This window comes from Microdochium trichocladiopsis (assembly GCF_020744255.1).
Source record: "Microdochium trichocladiopsis strain MPI-CAGE-CH-0230 chromosome Unknown B0I36scaffold_3, whole genome shotgun sequence".
In the NCBI taxonomy this organism is placed as follows: Eukaryota; Fungi; Ascomycota; class Sordariomycetes; order Xylariales; family Microdochiaceae; genus Microdochium; species Microdochium trichocladiopsis.
This window is the reverse complement of record NW_025763546.1, coordinates 3,547,926-3,564,175: the sequence shown is the minus strand read 5'-3', so window position 1 is coordinate 3,564,175 and position 16,250 is coordinate 3,547,926. Positions and strand designations below refer to the sequence as shown.

The 16,250-nt window shown below is 56.5% G+C and overlaps 4 protein-coding genes across 4 annotated transcripts; all 4 read right to left on the bottom strand.

Annotated features, from left to right (window-relative positions):
* Positions 1-359: 359 nt before the first annotated feature.
* B0I36DRAFT_361036 (uncharacterized protein) lies at positions 360-1,969 on the bottom strand (the record flags this gene model as incomplete). The annotated part of the gene is made up of 4 exons (XM_046158421.1): positions 360-463; positions 533-1,447; positions 1,519-1,560; positions 1,630-1,969. 4 exons carry the CDS (start codon positions 1,967-1,969, stop codon positions 360-362), a joined length of 1,401 nt encoding a protein of 466 aa, XP_046015797.1.
* Positions 1,970-3,351: 1,382 nt separating this feature from the next.
* On the bottom strand, positions 3,352-4,854 carry B0I36DRAFT_239555 (arrestin; the record flags this gene model as incomplete). The annotated part of the gene is made up of 1 exon (XM_046149699.1): positions 3,352-4,854. The coding sequence occupies one exon, from the start codon at positions 4,852-4,854 to the stop codon at positions 3,352-3,354; it is 1,503 nt and encodes a 500-aa protein (XP_046015796.1).
* Positions 4,855-9,284: 4,430 nt separating this feature from the next.
* On the bottom strand, positions 9,285-11,228 carry B0I36DRAFT_286123 (ZIP zinc transporter-domain-containing protein). Its single transcript, XM_046151597.1, has 3 exons — positions 10,964-11,228; positions 10,251-10,885; positions 9,285-10,128 (listed from the first exon to the last, which is right to left on the bottom strand). The coding sequence occupies exons 1-3, from the start codon at positions 11,117-11,119 to the stop codon at positions 9,630-9,632; spliced, it is 1,290 nt and encodes a 429-aa protein (XP_046015795.1). The 5' UTR covers positions 11,120-11,228; the 3' UTR covers positions 9,285-9,629.
* A 577-nt stretch (positions 11,229-11,805) lies between these two features.
* Positions 11,806-15,121, bottom strand: B0I36DRAFT_264985 (uncharacterized protein). The gene is made up of 9 exons (XM_046151194.1): positions 14,656-15,121; positions 14,520-14,591; positions 14,405-14,457; positions 14,175-14,347; positions 13,796-14,116; positions 13,675-13,728; positions 13,415-13,614; positions 12,925-13,344; positions 11,806-12,827 (listed from the first exon to the last, which is right to left on the bottom strand). Exons 1-9 carry the CDS (start codon positions 14,881-14,883, stop codon positions 12,045-12,047), a joined length of 2,304 nt encoding a protein of 767 aa, XP_046015794.1. The 5' UTR covers positions 14,884-15,121; the 3' UTR covers positions 11,806-12,044.
* Between the last annotated feature and the right edge of the window lie 1,129 nt (positions 15,122-16,250).

Below are 16,250 nucleotides of genomic sequence, written 5' to 3'. Positions count from 1 at the left end.
CAAGGAGTAGAGAGTAGCATGCCAAAGTAACGATGTGGTGGGACTTTGCAATATGAAGTGTCGCGGCGGTGATATTGGGGGTCGGAGAGCATCACCACCTGCTCGTCACAGTTGCGAGATCTGGACCTGGTTTCCAGTGATCAGTCGTTCCTTCCAACCAGTGCTTACATTTCATCAGTGCTGGGAAGGCGCGGTGCAGACTGTCATTGAGCGAGATGGTGGTGAGATGCATTGGACCGCCCACCACGACTTGGATTTTCCAGCCCGACATGCTTCTATACCGGCCTCTCAGTATCCAAAAAAAACACATGAAGATTGATGTTCCTCCAAGCCTGTTCAACCAACATCGGCACACCAGCTCAAAGCCTCGGAATCCTCGCCGTGTTGTACAAATCATCCGTGTTGAGCCGGTCAACGCCGGCTGCGGCGAGCGCCTCCCAGATCCACTCGCCCGGCAGGTTGTCTGGTTTCCATAAAGTCAGCTCAATGCCCGAGGTCACGATATATGGGGATGGCGGTTCCTGTCACTCACAATAGCGGACTTTGAGGCCGGCGGCATGAGCCTGCGAGGCCTGCGCCACGACCTTGTCCCGCATGGCGCCATTGAACGGATCCACATTGGACGGGTTCCCAATCGCGTCCTTGAAGTCGGCAGAGGCATAGTACGAGTTGGCCGTCGTGAAGGCGTTGTCCCAGTAGTCGACTTTGGCGTCAAAGAAGAGGTCGGCGTTGGGCACCCCGTTCCGGTCCCGGATCCGCCCGAAATCGGCGCTGCCGCTCGCCACGGCCGTCACCTGCCTGCTGACAAACTTCTTGGCGGCATCGTCGTAGTAGCTGAGGTACCCAGCATCACGCAGCGGCTGCAGGGCGGCAACAACCTGGTCGAGCGTCTGCGCATCAGACGTCTTGAAGTCGACGAAGAGGACAAAAGTCTGGCTCGGCGCCGCAGGGTACACGCCGATCGAGCCTCCGGCCTTGTTGCCGTTGTTGTAATCGATGATGGCCTTCAGGGGGTCGACATACTGGCCCTTGAAAGTGCGGCCAAGCGTGGGCAGGATGTGGCCCAGCAGGAGGCTGTTGAAAGACCACCACACATCAGCTTCGACAGTGAGACAGCCGGCACTCAGAGCTGCCCACAGCGGGATCGACTGGTCGTAGTCGTTGTGGGAGTGGCAGGGAGCTGGCTTGATCTTTGCGATTGAGCTAAACGGCCATGGGCTGAGCGAGGGACCTGAACCTTTGGAGACACCCTGGACCTTGAGGGCACCATTGGTCCACAGCTTGTTCAGAGCGTCCTGCTGCGAGGGGACATCCTCGCCAATGGCATGGTACGAAACCTCCTCGTTGCCGACTTGCCAAGTGCCGCCCTTGGAGTCTTTGTTGGTGGCACCTGAGCATTTTCCACCGGAGACGCTGAGAGCCTTGAGGTATTGCTTGCAGCTGTCGACTGTTCATCCGTGTCCGTCAGTCTGTCATTCATATTTCAACGAAGGGATGCTGACAATTTGGAAGACCTACTGTTGATGACGTGGTTCGAGCTGATCTTGTTGTGCACCTCGACTGATGAGACTCTTCATTAGCAACACGTCAGAAGGCTGGGTCGAGTACAGCTCGAGTGGAGAGACGTACGGTGAAGGAAGCCAAGAACACCGTACTGGCTCGGTGTTTTTCCGCCGTTAAGGAAGACCTCAGTCACCATGGACAGGTAGCCTCCAGCTGGGACCGTCTTGCCGTTGACAGCACTGCAGAATCTGTCGACAGCCGAGTCAAAGCCCGGTCGCACGTCTGTGCCGCTGCCAATGGTCACGTCGTCCCGGGGCATCCACCTGCCACCACAGCTGGAGATGTCATTGGTAGCACGAGGTTCGACCGTGCGAGCCTCTCTGGCCTCATTCGGCGCGGCAACAAGAACTTCGTCGCGCACAAGCGGCGCAGCTAGAGAGACAGCCGCAAAGTGCGCGGCTGTCATCGCGACAGAGCGAAGCAAGACCATTGTATCGGCAGTCCGAACTGGCGAAGGAGGTCGGCACACGAGAAGGAGTGTATGCTGCCGCTAGCAGTAGCAGTGAAGCAGACGGTGGTCCATCAAACATGACGACGGCTGAGACAAGTGCTGATATATATGCAAGGCCGGCCAAAGCATACTGGCACACAACAACTGCGGGATGGCACGCATCCTTCGGCACATGCACCGTCGGGCCAAGCAAAGACATCCCAGCTTACCGCGGCCTGGGATTCAACGCGCGCAGGAGCAGATTCGAGCAAGGATGCCGGCCATGCGCCGTGGGGTCGGCAAGGCCATTGGCTGGTTGCGGGGGATGAGATGCGGCTTAGAATATAATGACACCCGAATCAGAAAAGGAACCACGAGCAACGTGGGATGGCCATCCTTGTCCACACCTCGCTTGCTCTGTGGGCGTCTTGCGTGCCGTGCCTGCCCCCAGGGACCATTTACCAATCATTAGGCCATGTGAACGGCACAGACTTGCCTATGTAATCCTGTGATCGACCGGCTCTTCTCCTGGCCTGGCCTGGCCTGCCTGGTCACCCAGTCGGCGGGCATGCTACCTTCCTACCTCGGCACAAGTGGTTCTGCAGAAAGTACAGGACACAACGGCCCCTAGCAAAGAACAGAGAGTCTAATGCACACGCGTCACAATTCACATTGGGCTTTCCCTATTTAATCTCGGTGTGTAAGGTCGGGGAAGTTCACTTGTTGGACAACAAAGGAAAGCTCTTCCATGCGCTAAGTTTACTCTTTTCATGAGTGAGTAATCCAGTCTCCACTGTCACCACCACAACCTGGAGAGAGTGGGGCGACTCAATCTGATATGATTTGATGCTCTCTCCATGCATGACAACCCAACAGCACAATTCAGAACATCAAGGTCGTCAAAGAGGTCTCTTTGCATGTGTCAGATTATATATTTAGTTCCGCAATTTTACTTTTGCCCCCATTTCAAGTCGTCATCCAAACATGGAAATTATCTGTACGGGATCGGGGTATCAAGTAATGCATATGCCGCCGAAATGCGAACTTGCCGTGTAACAAATAGGAGAATGTACAATCCCGTCGGCCCCCGCTTCGTCCAGTATCTGCATATGAAAATCCCAGAATAAACTGCTTTGAGTGCAATGCAATGCGAAAGAGCCAGAAGTCCTCTCGTGCTCTTTGGGGGTATCTTTGGCGAAAATGAAAGGCAAGAATGAGGGAAAAACTTTGATGCCCAGATATTGATGGACAGAATGATAAAAACGCCACGCTGTTCCCATGCTCTCCGATTTTCAAAGAAGAAGAAAATCATCGTCACCAACATTGTGCTGATTTGCACGCCGGTCGTCGCAGACGCCTCAGTGTGCCGCTACGGGTCGCGCGCCGCTGATATCGGCGTAACCTGGCAAGGCGTCGTGGACAAACTCGACAGTGGGCACCGATAACACTCGTGGCCGCAGGAAGTCGTCGACCTCGGCATCATTGATGGCAGCTTCGAAGGTTGGCAGACCTGTGGCATCGACAGTCGCACGGCTGTGAGTTGGTGCTACCACGCCAATCTGGAGAGGAACCGAAAGAGTAGTGTGGACTGTGGACCCGTTGCCAGAGGTCAGGGTGACGCTGAGGTTGAGGACGTATACGCGAGAGACGATGCACGAGTGGAAAGTCGGGATGAACATCTTTTTGTGCGCAGGTAGGGTGACAGGGACCTGCACGCGGGTGCTGTGATACACGGGCGATGCCTTCTTTGCCGCAGCCTTTTTGCTCGATCTCTTGGTGTTTGCGCCTTCAGAATCCGAAGCAGTCTCGCTGCCGTAGCCAGAGTCGCGACGAGCCTGCTCGCGATTGTGCTGCGTCCAGCCGTGCTCCTGCGCGGCCGCAGAGGCAAGGTTTACTGTGGCTGGAAACGAACCACGCCCATCGGACTGGTACCGGAGACCGTCGCCGAGATTTGGCAATGAGGCCACGCCGCTAGCGCTCCAGAAGGTTTGGGCTGTGATCTTTGACGCAGTAATGGCGACTTTGGGTGGCAGCGTTTCCGCGTTGGCGGGTTCAAATTGCAGGTCGACAGAGACTGACGTCTCGTTGACTGACCTGCCATCAACGCTGGCCATAGCTGGTGGTGGCTGCGTGGCAGAGACCGTGACCACGCCAGTCTTGGCGGAGAGAATGCTCTTCCGGAGCGTCTTGGTCTTGCTCATGGCGTAGATTGCGTCCTTAGGCGAGACACTGAGGGGGGCATCTTCGTCGGCCTGCGGCAGTACGTTGATTGGGTGGGAGATCTCAAAGACCTTGGCTGTGTGAGCTGCGTCGTCGCGGAGCAGTCTGGCGCGGACGGTATAGTCGACCTGGGCCATGGCGGGAGCAAGGTCGTCCCGGTCCCAGGCGCCCATCGAGGGAGGCAGCCGAGTGTGGTGCTCGTGAACGGCGCCGTTGACGACGCGGTGGTTGCAGGCGCTGGTAGTAAGGGCCTGGGGAATAATGAAGTGGAAAGGGATCTTGTAGGTGGCGCCAGCCTCGAGGACTCTGGGGACAGGGTAGCTGGCGGCAGGGATGGGCATCTCGAGCTTGAGAAACGTGTGCTCGGTGATCTGGGGGATGTTGACGCCGTCGATGCGCGAGCGGGCGATGCCGAGGAGGAGGATGTTGACCCGGTCAAAGGGGGTGTCGGCGGCGCAGGTGATGCTCACATGGCCGGCGATGGGCGAGGCGGTCGAGTAGACCTTCTGGTGAAAGTGGTTGTCGATGTGGATGTCCATGTCGGGCTTGCTGAAGAGAGAGAGCCGGCGTACGTATCCAGAAAAGAGCTTGCTCCCAGCAGCAGTAGCAACACTGCGGTCGGAAAGGGAGCGGCCCGACATGCTGGATATATATACGATCCTGCGCTCAGGTGGAAATATCGCGTGCTGGCGTGTAAGTCGATGATGGTGCTAGCTCTAGACCTTTGCGGTGGGGGGTGGGTTGAGCAAGCGGCGGGGCCGGGTACGGGGGCAGGAGGCGTGGATGCAGTAGCAACAGTGAGGAAGCCGCGACCACAGCGCAGTGGCTGCCGTAACGGGCCTTTCAGCAGGGGCGATGGCGGGTGAGCCCCAGAGGGGTGTGGCAAGGGGCGGCGCCTGCTGGGGCACGGCGGGAATTGAGTTCCTCGACACGAACAGCACACTCTGCCCCGACTTTTCGTGCCTCGCTGTCGTCAGGCTGGGCTGGCGGTGGATCCAACACACTGCGAAAGCACGCAATGCCGGCTTACAAACGGGTTAATGGCCAACAGGGTGTGCCGCCGGATGATGATGTCGTCGGCGCCGCTGTCGTGATGCACCAGTCACGTTGCGGGCCCTGTGTCTCTTCCTGGACGCTCTTGTCGCTCCGGACCCCACGTGGGTTTTGTGCTTCTCTTGGCAATGCCGGCGAGTATCGGCGATGGCGAAGACGACGGCGCGGATGGTGCGAATGGGGTAATGTACGGAGTCAGCTCAACGAGGAGAGTATGGCAGTCGCTGACTGAGGACGCAAAGCATGTATTGACGTGTCGACTCGATTCGTCTGTGCAACCAGAGATCTCCGGGTGCTGTGCAGAGAGGGACCCCGAGAAGCGGAGGTGGCGACGCCCGCAGTGTTATATAGCACGACCCCACGGTCACAATTGGGCTGGCGGCAGCCAATGTTGTTGCTTGGAGGTGATAAGAGGTGGTGGTGGTGGTGGTGGTGGTGGCAGCCAAGCCTGGGGTTCTCCCACCAGCAACGTTTGAACTGCTGGGCACAAACTCTGGCACTCACACGGCTGCTGTGACGGCGCTCAGCCCTGGCTTGGCCGACCACGGCAGCCACTCGCCGCTTCGGGTGCCGGCCGCGATGCCGGCTTGTCATGTCTTCGCGCCTTTTGCAAACAAGGGCAGGTCATTAGAACCATTACCAGCAGCCACGGCTGAGTCACCCGCTGGGCGTCCACACCTAGACTGGACGCGTGGGCAGAGGGAGATGAGTTACTTAGTGCAAGTGTGGATCGACCCCGCAAGTCTCCTGTTTGGGGCGCCTGACATGTCAAAAACGCCCTCCCGTGACTACGCTACCAACACCAGCACGCAATGCTCACAAATCACCAGCGTCTGTCCGCACAATTCCTGCCATCGGCTGCGGCTCCGAAACTGTTGCGGCGCCGCCACCCTGGTGTTGTCATCCAATTGCATCTGGGTCCATCACACCGGCACGCACAGCTCTGGGCAGGGCACAGGGTGCTGACTGACTGGGCTGGGCTGGGCCGGCACTTGACCACCCACCACCCACCGCCGACGACGGCCTCACATGTCGTGTCAGGTTGGTGTCTGACAAAGCACTATTAGACCGCAATTGCCCAAACCAAGCAACGCCATCCATCACCGCCGCCATCGGCCATCCAGGACGACCAATCCCATCATTGCGGTACCTTGATGCAGAGTTCCGGATTGGAAGACTTGTACATGTATCAATTCATGGTCATCCCCTTTGGTCAGCATCGGTGACACCATCCGGATGCTTCAATTCTGACATCATCTTTCCTGCACAAGCCCTCGTAGCACAGGGTGCATCCCCCAGAGTTATGGCCAGCCGAGTACAGTACGTAGTAGGTCAATGATAATCAGACAGGATGCAAGGGTGCCTTGCGCATGCACTCTTCGCTGAGGAGGTTCTTGTCCGCGGCGCAATGGCCAGAACCCCACAACATCGCAATGTTTGACGACAGTATCATGCTGCACCCCGGGCGCGATCGAGATATACAGTACAGCCTCATGCCGGCATGCCGCATGCCGCATGCTCTCAGGGCCTTCTGTCGGTCACCGGAGTGACCCCAGCCGGGCCGGCCACTACGCAACGGTGCCCACATTGGCCCACCAGGTGTGCCGATTGATCGCCGACGGCTAGGCAAGCGCTTCCGATGAGTCGAGAGTTGGTTTTTATCTCCTTCAAACTCCGGCGAGCGTCCCTCACGAGCCCCGGCCAGGGATACTGTCTCAGCCACAGACGCGGTCTTGGTTCGAGGCCACGCACGCCGTGGGTGTGACGCGCGTCTGTGACCAAGAGGACTAATTGGCTCTCACGAGGCGTCGTTGTTGTTACCACTGGGGCCTGCCAGGCCCGATCCGGCTCATTCTGGTACGCAAATAGCCTCTCTTGCCATGTAAGCTTTAGGATTTCCATGCCAATGACCAGCGGATCTGTTTTCTTGTGGTCGACCAACAATGGGTGGTGATATTGCCAATCACGCCCACGGAAACAGCTCCCGTAATGAAGGATTGTAACCCGCCACCTGAGAACGCGGATAAATTTGCGGTTTATTTGTCAAAAAATTGCTGTGTTCAAGTCGCATCCGTGACCCAAGGGTAATTAACAACACCCGGCCTCGGCAGTTTCTGAGCACGACATGGCTGCAACACACATCCCATGGGAATTGTCCTGCGGCCGGCCAGGGCAAGGCAAGGAAGGGGGGGTGTGCATCGAGCAGGCTGGACCCACTGACATCGCGCGCAACCCATTTTCCGATTCTCCACATGAGCAAAGACAACCTGAATTTTTCTCAAGGCAGAGTTGTTGAAAGACCACAAATTTCTGTGGAGATGGCGGAATCGCAACTTCTCGAATGCGAAAAGGTAAGGCAGTGGCAGGGCAGGGTAGTGCATCCGTTTGGGAAAGTCCATCCATCGCTCGACGGGCGCAAGGACGGACAAGCCCGTAATCGTCACAATGACCAGCACATTACACCACACCATGTTGTTTTGTCTGCTGCCGAGTTCCTCAGGTCACAGCAAACCATCGAAGACTTGGTCCCCCTTGGCAAAAGGGGAAATAAGCTTAAGCTGCAAGTACGCCAACAAGGGGCACACACTCCTGAGGAGATTTACTTTTGGCATCCGATCCAGATTTCACCGCCGCCTGCTCGATTCTGTTCACTGGTGGCTGGTCCAGCTTAGCCGAGGAGGATCCAGACCGCCCGTGGCAAGCGAAATATGTTCCGCATCTTTCTTCCGTACAGGGAGTTCCAGCCCCATGTCACCTTCAGTCACGGACAAAATTAGACTTTTCTCTTGTTCTGCAGGTACGCGTAATGGCCAAGGGGACCGACCTTCTAGAAGACAAGAACACCACCACCGCGGGGCAAAATAGGCCCATGAGCCAATCTATCGTATAACGGTGCCATGGTGTTCGCAACAGCAGACAAGCTTGCAGCTTGAGACGGTTTAGCATTGTTTAAGGGCATTGTTCTTGCAAGCTCCAGCACACAAAGCCCGCCAGCAGCTGGCCGCGTCCATCTGGCATGGCAATTCAGCCCGGTCAGAGTCAGGGGGGTTTACTTGAAGTTTGCCGAATGCGGGAACTCAGCAGCGCGGCCAGCACCACCCGTCTTCCCAGAAAGTCTGGGCTTTCGTGGGGTAAGAGGGTCTTCTTGTTTTCCTGCATTTCCAAGAGAGTCCTCACAATACGCTTCTACAAGCCGAAAAGCTGGTAAAGTCACCGTAAAAACCCCCAAAACAATCGACACCGGACCTTAGGCAGAGAGACTCCAAGGAGAGAAAGGATCACGGAAAAGTAAAGAAAAAGGGACAGGGCAACGTCACCCATGCATCTGCCAAAAAGAAAAGACCTACACGCCCTGGCTGGGGCTGCTGGCAATGCATATACACGAGAAATCACACCGCGCGCGCCCCCGAACTCTGACTGCGTATCTGCTTCATGTCTCTTTGGTTTCTCGCGCGCTCCGGGAAGCCGCCCCCTTCCCTTTCAGAGCGGGTCACCGTATTCTGTACGAATAGCTCAAGCCACAAATTTCTGTTCTCAGTCCGGGGGGCGCATTGAGCTGCGGCTGAAGCAGTAGAATAAGCAGTCATAAAGCTGGAGGCGCCGGGCCGGTCCATCGGAACGCGGCGTGACAGAAACGAAAAAAGATCTAGGGGTCCTGGGATTTACGAGTCATGACCGGCCTCCCCGCCCGCTTGTCTGCTCGCTTCCGAGGCCGCCCCTGCGGAACTCCGCACACCAAACTCCCCGAGGTCGTCGTTCGGCAGCAGCGCCGACGCCGGCGGCGGAGGCCGAGGCCGAGGCTGTGTGGGCGTACCTGCTAAAAGCTGCCGTCTTCACACACACACACACACACACACACACAATGGCCCCTCTTTCAGTGGTTGCAGCCTATGTACATGGTCTGCCAGGAATCCATGCAAAGCGTAGTAACATACATACGTAAGAGCTCTCTTGCCCAGAGGAAAACACGAGACAAGCCGGGTCGCCGCGGACACTCACGCCAGTTTCCTTTGTCTTGCGGTGATGTGATGCAAAACGTGTGTTGTGCCGTCCATGTGTGTATGACGGTTGCATGTATTGATGTGCTATACATGCTTGCTTGTACAAAGTCTCCTTTTGGACGCTACCAGTCGTCTAAGTGATGCTGGAGTATATACGTATTCTTACAATGCGCCGTCTGTCTGGCCCGAGCAGCTCCTCCCCAGCTCGCCTAGCCGCCACATAAAAACAACAGCGTGGGACATCCTTTCCAGCACCGTGCCAGTCTATCTCTATCCTGGCATCCATATCCATGCTCTATTGATCTACAGCGTAGCATGGCCGGTCTTCACAAAAGCACACACACACACACACACGGGGTTCTCTAATCCCATGATATGTACAGCATGATGCCCGCGCCGACAGCGACCGCGGCAAACTGCTGCACCATCTTGCGCAGCTCGAGGGCCTTGTTGGGCCCCGTCTCGAGCAGCTCCGGGATGACCGACACGGTGCCGACGTACAGGAACGTGCCGGCCGTGAAGGGCAGCAGCATGTCGCCCCAGGTCAGGCTCGTGCCCCACAGGCCCTCGGTCATGCCCATCGGGGCCGCGCCGGCCGCCGCGGTCTTGCTGTTGCCGCCGAGCTCCTGCACGGCGATGCCGATGAGCGTGCCGAGCAGCGCGCCCAGCGCGGTGACGAACTGGGCGCCCATGGCGGCGCGCTTGGAGAAGCCCGACTGCACGAGCAGCGCGAAATCGCCGACCTCGTGCGGGATCTCGTGGAAGAAGACGGCCACGGTGGTCGTGGCGCCGATGGTGGGCGAGGCGTAGAACGAGGCGGACATGGCGAGGCCGTCGGTGATGTTGTGCGTAAAGTCGGCGCTGTAAATCAGGAGAAAAAGCTTGGGTGTTAGTGGTGTTTGTGTGCGACAAAGTACGACGTCGTTTGAAAGCATTGGGTGACGATCAGTTTGGAATTGAAGGGAGGGGGGGGGATGGCTTACATCAGGTTGAGATATCCGCCGAGCTTCACGCTGGGGTTCATCTCCTTCTCGCCTGCGGCGTTGACGACCTCTGTCGTCTCGACACCACTCTTTGCGGCGTCGGCCTTCTTGCGGGACTTGACGCCCGCCGCGTCAGAGCTCTCGACCCCCGAGGCCGTCGCGCTCGCCGAGTCATCATTGTGAGCGTGCCCATGCGAGTGTCCGTGATCATGGCCCCCCGCCCCGCCCGTGGCGATCCTCAGGCCCTTGTCCATGGCCACGAACGTCATGAACCCGACCATGATTGCGACGCCGAGCAACAAGTTGCGGTTGGGCTCGACGAGCACTAGCTTGACCGAGTCGTGGCTGTCCTCGCCGAGGAAGATCTCGGGGAGCAGGTGGAACAGCGTGTCGCCGAGCAGGCCGCCGACGGCGAAGGCGACCATGATGCCCAGCGACGAGGGGTCGATGTTGGGTGGGCACAGCGCGAGGAGAAAATTGGGCGGGCCCGAGATGTACAAGGTGGCGAGGATCGCATTGACGGCCGGGCTGCCGGGGAAGAGGACGGCGAAGGCGCGGGACACGAAGCTCGAGGATGACGAGTCGGCCGAGGCGGCGAGTTTCTGGGCATTGAGGTCCTGGACGACAGCGCAGGTCTGTACAAGGTGTGGAAAACTGCCATGTTAGTGTCTCGATGTGCTTTCCGTCTTTGTGTAGAGAATCCAAGCACGGACCTGAAGCTTTGCCTCGAGCTCATCGAGGCTCATTGACGGGCCGCTGCTCGCGTGCTGCTCTTCATGCTTGACGGCCTCTGCTGACACGACCACGGCCAGGAGCAGCAGCAGCAGGGCCAGTGACCCAATAGCCTGTCTGAAGGAAGAGCGCGTCATAGTCTGTGTCGCGCTAGAATATGGCCCGTGGGAGTTGCTGAGGTCGGATGGGGTGCCACACGGGTCCTCAATATAGGTGATGGATGTGAGCGCAGTGAGTGAAGCTGTCTAGTGGGCAGTAGCCATCAGATAAGGAGAGGTGGCATCGCAACTGCAGGGGTGCTGTGCTGGTGGTGGACATCGGGTCGCGGGACCCCTGGCGCTAGCCCCGAATGGTCTGCTGCTGTACCTAACTTGTGCCAAAGTTTACGATTCAACACGGCGGTACCCATCACTCAGAGGGTGCCAGAGGCAACAATCAACCAGGATTTTAAAATCAATGGAATGATATGGGAAGGGCAGCAGTATTGAGGACCATGACGACTGCCAGAGATGAGGGGTTGCCGGGTTCCTTATTGCTGCAATGCGTGTAGAGTCCGGCTTTACAGGTTCGCAATCTAAACAACAGCATCACAAACACAAGCCAGCGCCTGGCAAACACAGAGACTCGTGGTCAAGGAAAATACCTGCGGTTTATTCCCATGGCATCATGATTGCAACGCAATCTTATCCTTTCCAACGTAGCCTTTGCCACCAGGCAGGTCAGATCTGAGGCAACCAGGACTGGGTCCTTGAAGGCAATAGAACGAGATACCAGCCTGAGACAAAACATGCTGTGTGTCACAGATTCCAAACCAAAGCCACTTTGGATATTGACCAAACAGCAGTTTTTCATATTCTTCTCTATCATTAAAAACAACGTTTGGGTTCAGATAACCCATGGGAATTCTTTTTGCTGCTCCATATGAAGTATCCTCTCTTCACGATAATATGTCAAAGAAGGAGACCTAAATCATTACATGACCCCAGTACTCCGTACCCTAATCAATGCTCGCTAATTGTATCTCATTGGTTTACTCCCGCCTAAGGTCGATCGATCTTTCAGTCAATAACCTGGATGCGGTGCGTGTTGCTGCTGTTGCCCTTGCTGTTGGTATGGCTGCTGTGGCCTGTACTGTTCATATTGCTGAAATGTTTGTTGTTGTTGTTGCTGCCCTTGGGGCGCATATCCGGCGGCGCCGTAGTACTGTGTAGACACTGGCGGTGTTTGCTGCGGGCTATTCCACGTATACGGGTCATAAGCCACGTTGTTGCTGGGTGGCGGCGTTATGCCATGCTCATGCATACTGCCGCTCGAGTGCCGACTTCCTGGATTCATCGTCATCTCCGTGACGTGGACCTGGCTGTATTGGCCACCCCCGCTGTTGGATGAAGCGGAGTAAGAGGTGCTCGTTTTCTTGCCGCCCACAAAGCCGCGTAGTCGCTGCATGGTGCTGGAACCATATGTGGGCGCCCTTATCATGCCCTCCGCTGCGCCGGTCTGGTCGCCCCCACGTCCGCCAGTCCATTTTCGCAGCGGGTTTGGCACGCGACTGAGGACGACTGCGGGCGGCGGCTGCGGAATGTGTGTCAGGATGATGAGAACGATGAAGACCATGCACAGCGTAGGCAGCAGCCATGGCGTGTACAAGTAATATCGTCCCTTGTTGTCCCAGTCAAGGCTGAGCAGAGTCACCAGACTCATCCCGATACCCAGGAGGAAGAATATAGCTGTACGAATGTAGAAGAAGATGGAGACTCGGCGGGAATTGCGTTGGCGCTTGATGAGAAGGTACAGAATCGTCATGGTGATGAGCGCTAGGCCGGCGCATGTAAAGACGTACTGAAACTAAATGAGTGCAACAAGTCGTTAGCACACAGACTTCTGGCAAGTACGGGTTACCGCACTCCAACAGGAAAGATGGGAATTGTGCATGATGACTCACCACCAGATAGAAGCGCTCCGTGGTTGCATCGTACGCCTTGGCATTCGCTTCGTGTATGTCGAGCTTGTCCAAGTCCCCAGCATCATACAGATCCTGAATGGCGTCGATTTTGAAGTTTCCAAACACACTGTTCACCACAGCAATGCGTATATAGTCGAGTGCGTTGCGGTATGTGTTCCAGAACTCCTCAGTGTTCTGGTCATCCGGGATGTTCCACTCTTTATCGTCAATAGCCCGTAGTTCAGTGAACCAGTAATCGACCTCGTCCATCACAATGGACCATACTGGCTTGTACTCTGTCCACACGTCCTGGACGGTCTTGTTCAAGGAAGAGACGACATCTTCGCTCGTAACGTACTCCACGTTCAGATTGTCAAAGGTGTGGTCAAATTTATCGTCGATTCCAGCCTCGACTTGGGTCTGTTTTGGTGCTGGTGTCAGCAAGAGAAATGAAGCTCCGAATGCCTCCGTCGACTGAGCATAAACTTACGACTTTCCACCAGATCATGAACTGGGCGCTTCCCTTGATGAACAGGAGAAGGAAAACGTGGAATGGGTAGTGCAAAATCGTCCAGGCGAGCTGGCGCCAATTCACCAGCCTGGAGTATCCCACCATCCAGTCATTGTATAGCATGAAGACAATATAGATGGTGCCCACGGCGGCGACGAGAACACCAATCGTGGAGGGCGCTGGTTGAGAGTTAGCCTAAGTGGTGATGCTGGGACGATAGCTCAATGAGCACAACTTACTCCATCCATTGTTCTTGACAATGTTTACAACACTATCCATAACCACCATGACGCCTGTGAAGAGGGCCTGGTGTCAGTGGGGCCCCAACACCGGTCCGGGGCATATTGGTCATCAACTTACCTTCGCCAAGGATGAACATCGTGAAGATAGTCATTCGCTCAGCCAGATGTGTACCGTTGAAAGACAGAACCTTGGAGTACAGCGCCAGGCCGAGCTGAATAATGGCCTCAAGAGCCATGAGGAGGTACCAAGCAATGTAAGCATTACTATTGCGCCCGTCCTCGAAGCGAAAGGAAACACCAAGGTAGACCATGGCAGCTACAAAGTGAAAACTGAGGGCAGCAAGTAGAGGAAGCCTGCCCTTCTTGAATTTCCGGATGTGCCAGAGAATGGTAGAATACTCAAGGACGAGCACAAGGCGCGAGACCATCAGGATGAGTGCTTTTTTGGAGAGTGTCAGCTGGCCGCGTGATAAATGCCATATCGCGTCGTCACTTACACATGCACTGCCAGGTTCCCTTGTTCTGCTTGGTTGGGTCGTAGTTCGGAGCGACGACACCGAACCCTACGATGACGCCGAGATGCAAGGTGCGGGCGACTCTTGAGAAAATGCTGTCGGTGACATAGCGCACATCGAAGCATCCGACAAGAAACCAGTTGAACCACACAAGACTGCAATATAGTTAGCGCGATGGCTAAGTATCCGAGCGTCTCGTTGAATCGACCTACCTGATGTAGCCGATATAAGACCACAAGGCGGCCGGGTCGCTCACAGCATGCACCTTGAATGGGGATTAGCAAGCTATTTCGTCCACGCTTTTACATGTATGAGTCAAGAACTCACATTCATAAAGATACCCAAGACGGCGACAACCCAGAAATCGTAGAAGACTTCGAGGATAGTTGCCGAGGCACGCTGTGAAGGTTGCCCGTTATTAATCTCTCTCCAGCGTGTCTCTCTGGGGTCGACTCTTGCGCACCTTCTCAAACATGGGGATCAAATTGGAATCGTAGCGATGACCCAGATTCTCGATATCTTGCAACTCGTCGTGCTCGGTCATGCCGCGAGGGAACGACAGGGCCCGGATCTTCTCCACCGGGAGAACCGGCGTGGCCATGACGGGGATGGCCGGCATGACAGGCACTGCAACGTTCTTCTCGTCGATGCTGACCGAGGTCCGGGCCTCGTGGTTTGGTTCGGAGTCCATGATGGGCGGCTAATCGGGGGTTCTTCCGGCCCTGGTCAAGGTCTTGAACAAGAGTGATCGTCGTCCAGTCTGCCGAGTCCTCTTGTCGGCGGGCTCCTCCAGGCGGCCTCGGGTATGGGTGGATGTGGTTATACAGCAGAGAACAGACAGCATAGGAACAACGACAAGCTTGGTGAGCAAGTGGGCACGAAATATATATATTCCGGAGTGTGTCTGTCGACGGACAGCTAGCTGGTGGGGAGTGGCTGGGCTGGACGGCGTGCGATCGAGCCCTGGTCCTGAGCCAAGGAGATCCGCTCCAAGGTGGACGTGAAGCCAGAGGCCTTGATAGGCAGCGAGGGTGGTGATCCCGGGACCAGCAGCCCTACTAGGCCTGGATGGGCCTGTTGATGTAAGCAGTAGTGCCGCATGCCCATGCACGAGATCCAGCCGGCTGGCAGCTAGGCAGGGGTCCTATCTCCAAGCTCGTCGAAGGGGCCAGCCGTGTGGAGATGGGACGGCCATGAGGCTTAGACGGCCATGTCGATCGGCACACTCTGTATGTACATTGCCCACAGTCGCCATGCCGTTGCCAGTGCGCATGCATGCATGCATGATGCAGGCACTCGGCTGATCTATTTCAGGAGGACCGTCGCACTGGCGATGCCGTAGGTTTGGGATGCGGCTCGAGGAGACGACTTGAAAGGGATGCTTACCCTGCCTGGGCAGAGGGCAGTTAGACGCATTTCAAGGTCTTTCTGTCTGATGGCACAGGACACAGCAGGGGAACGAAAGGGGAAAGAGGCGTCGATCCAAACGTATCAAGCTAAGAGGTCTCACCTGTGAGTCCGTAAGACTGGTGACTTGTTCAGCCATGCCTGGCCAGGACATCAGAGACTGAATTGTGAAGTGAGGAAAGAGCAGGAGACAGAGCACGGGGAACCCCACTCGAGCCCCGCCGGGCAGGGGCTGCGTCCGTGCTCCAGGCTAGATGATCCTTAAAATAAACATGGCAGGTGCAGCTGTGCCTTATGAGGCCAGGGCCCATCGTAACTGGTAGCCAACCACAACCCCAGCTCCCGTTCAGCCCCGACGGCACGGCTCTAATTACTTGCAACTGCTGGCACAGCGGAGGCAGGCCTGGTGCTCGCTGATTCACAACCCACGTCTGACCGGCTGCTCGGCTCTTTTGAAATGACGGTGTCCGGCAGGAGACAGTACGAGAACCCCCGTGTCAGCGCGGAACTAACTGCCCAGTGCTCAAGAGAGCAAGGGCATGCCACTTGGGAACGATAGCTGGTCAACAACCATCTCCAGCATCCAAGGTATGTCTGACTGGGTGATCCATGGCAGCGGCGCACACAAGGTTCACGGTGGAGCTTCTCAAA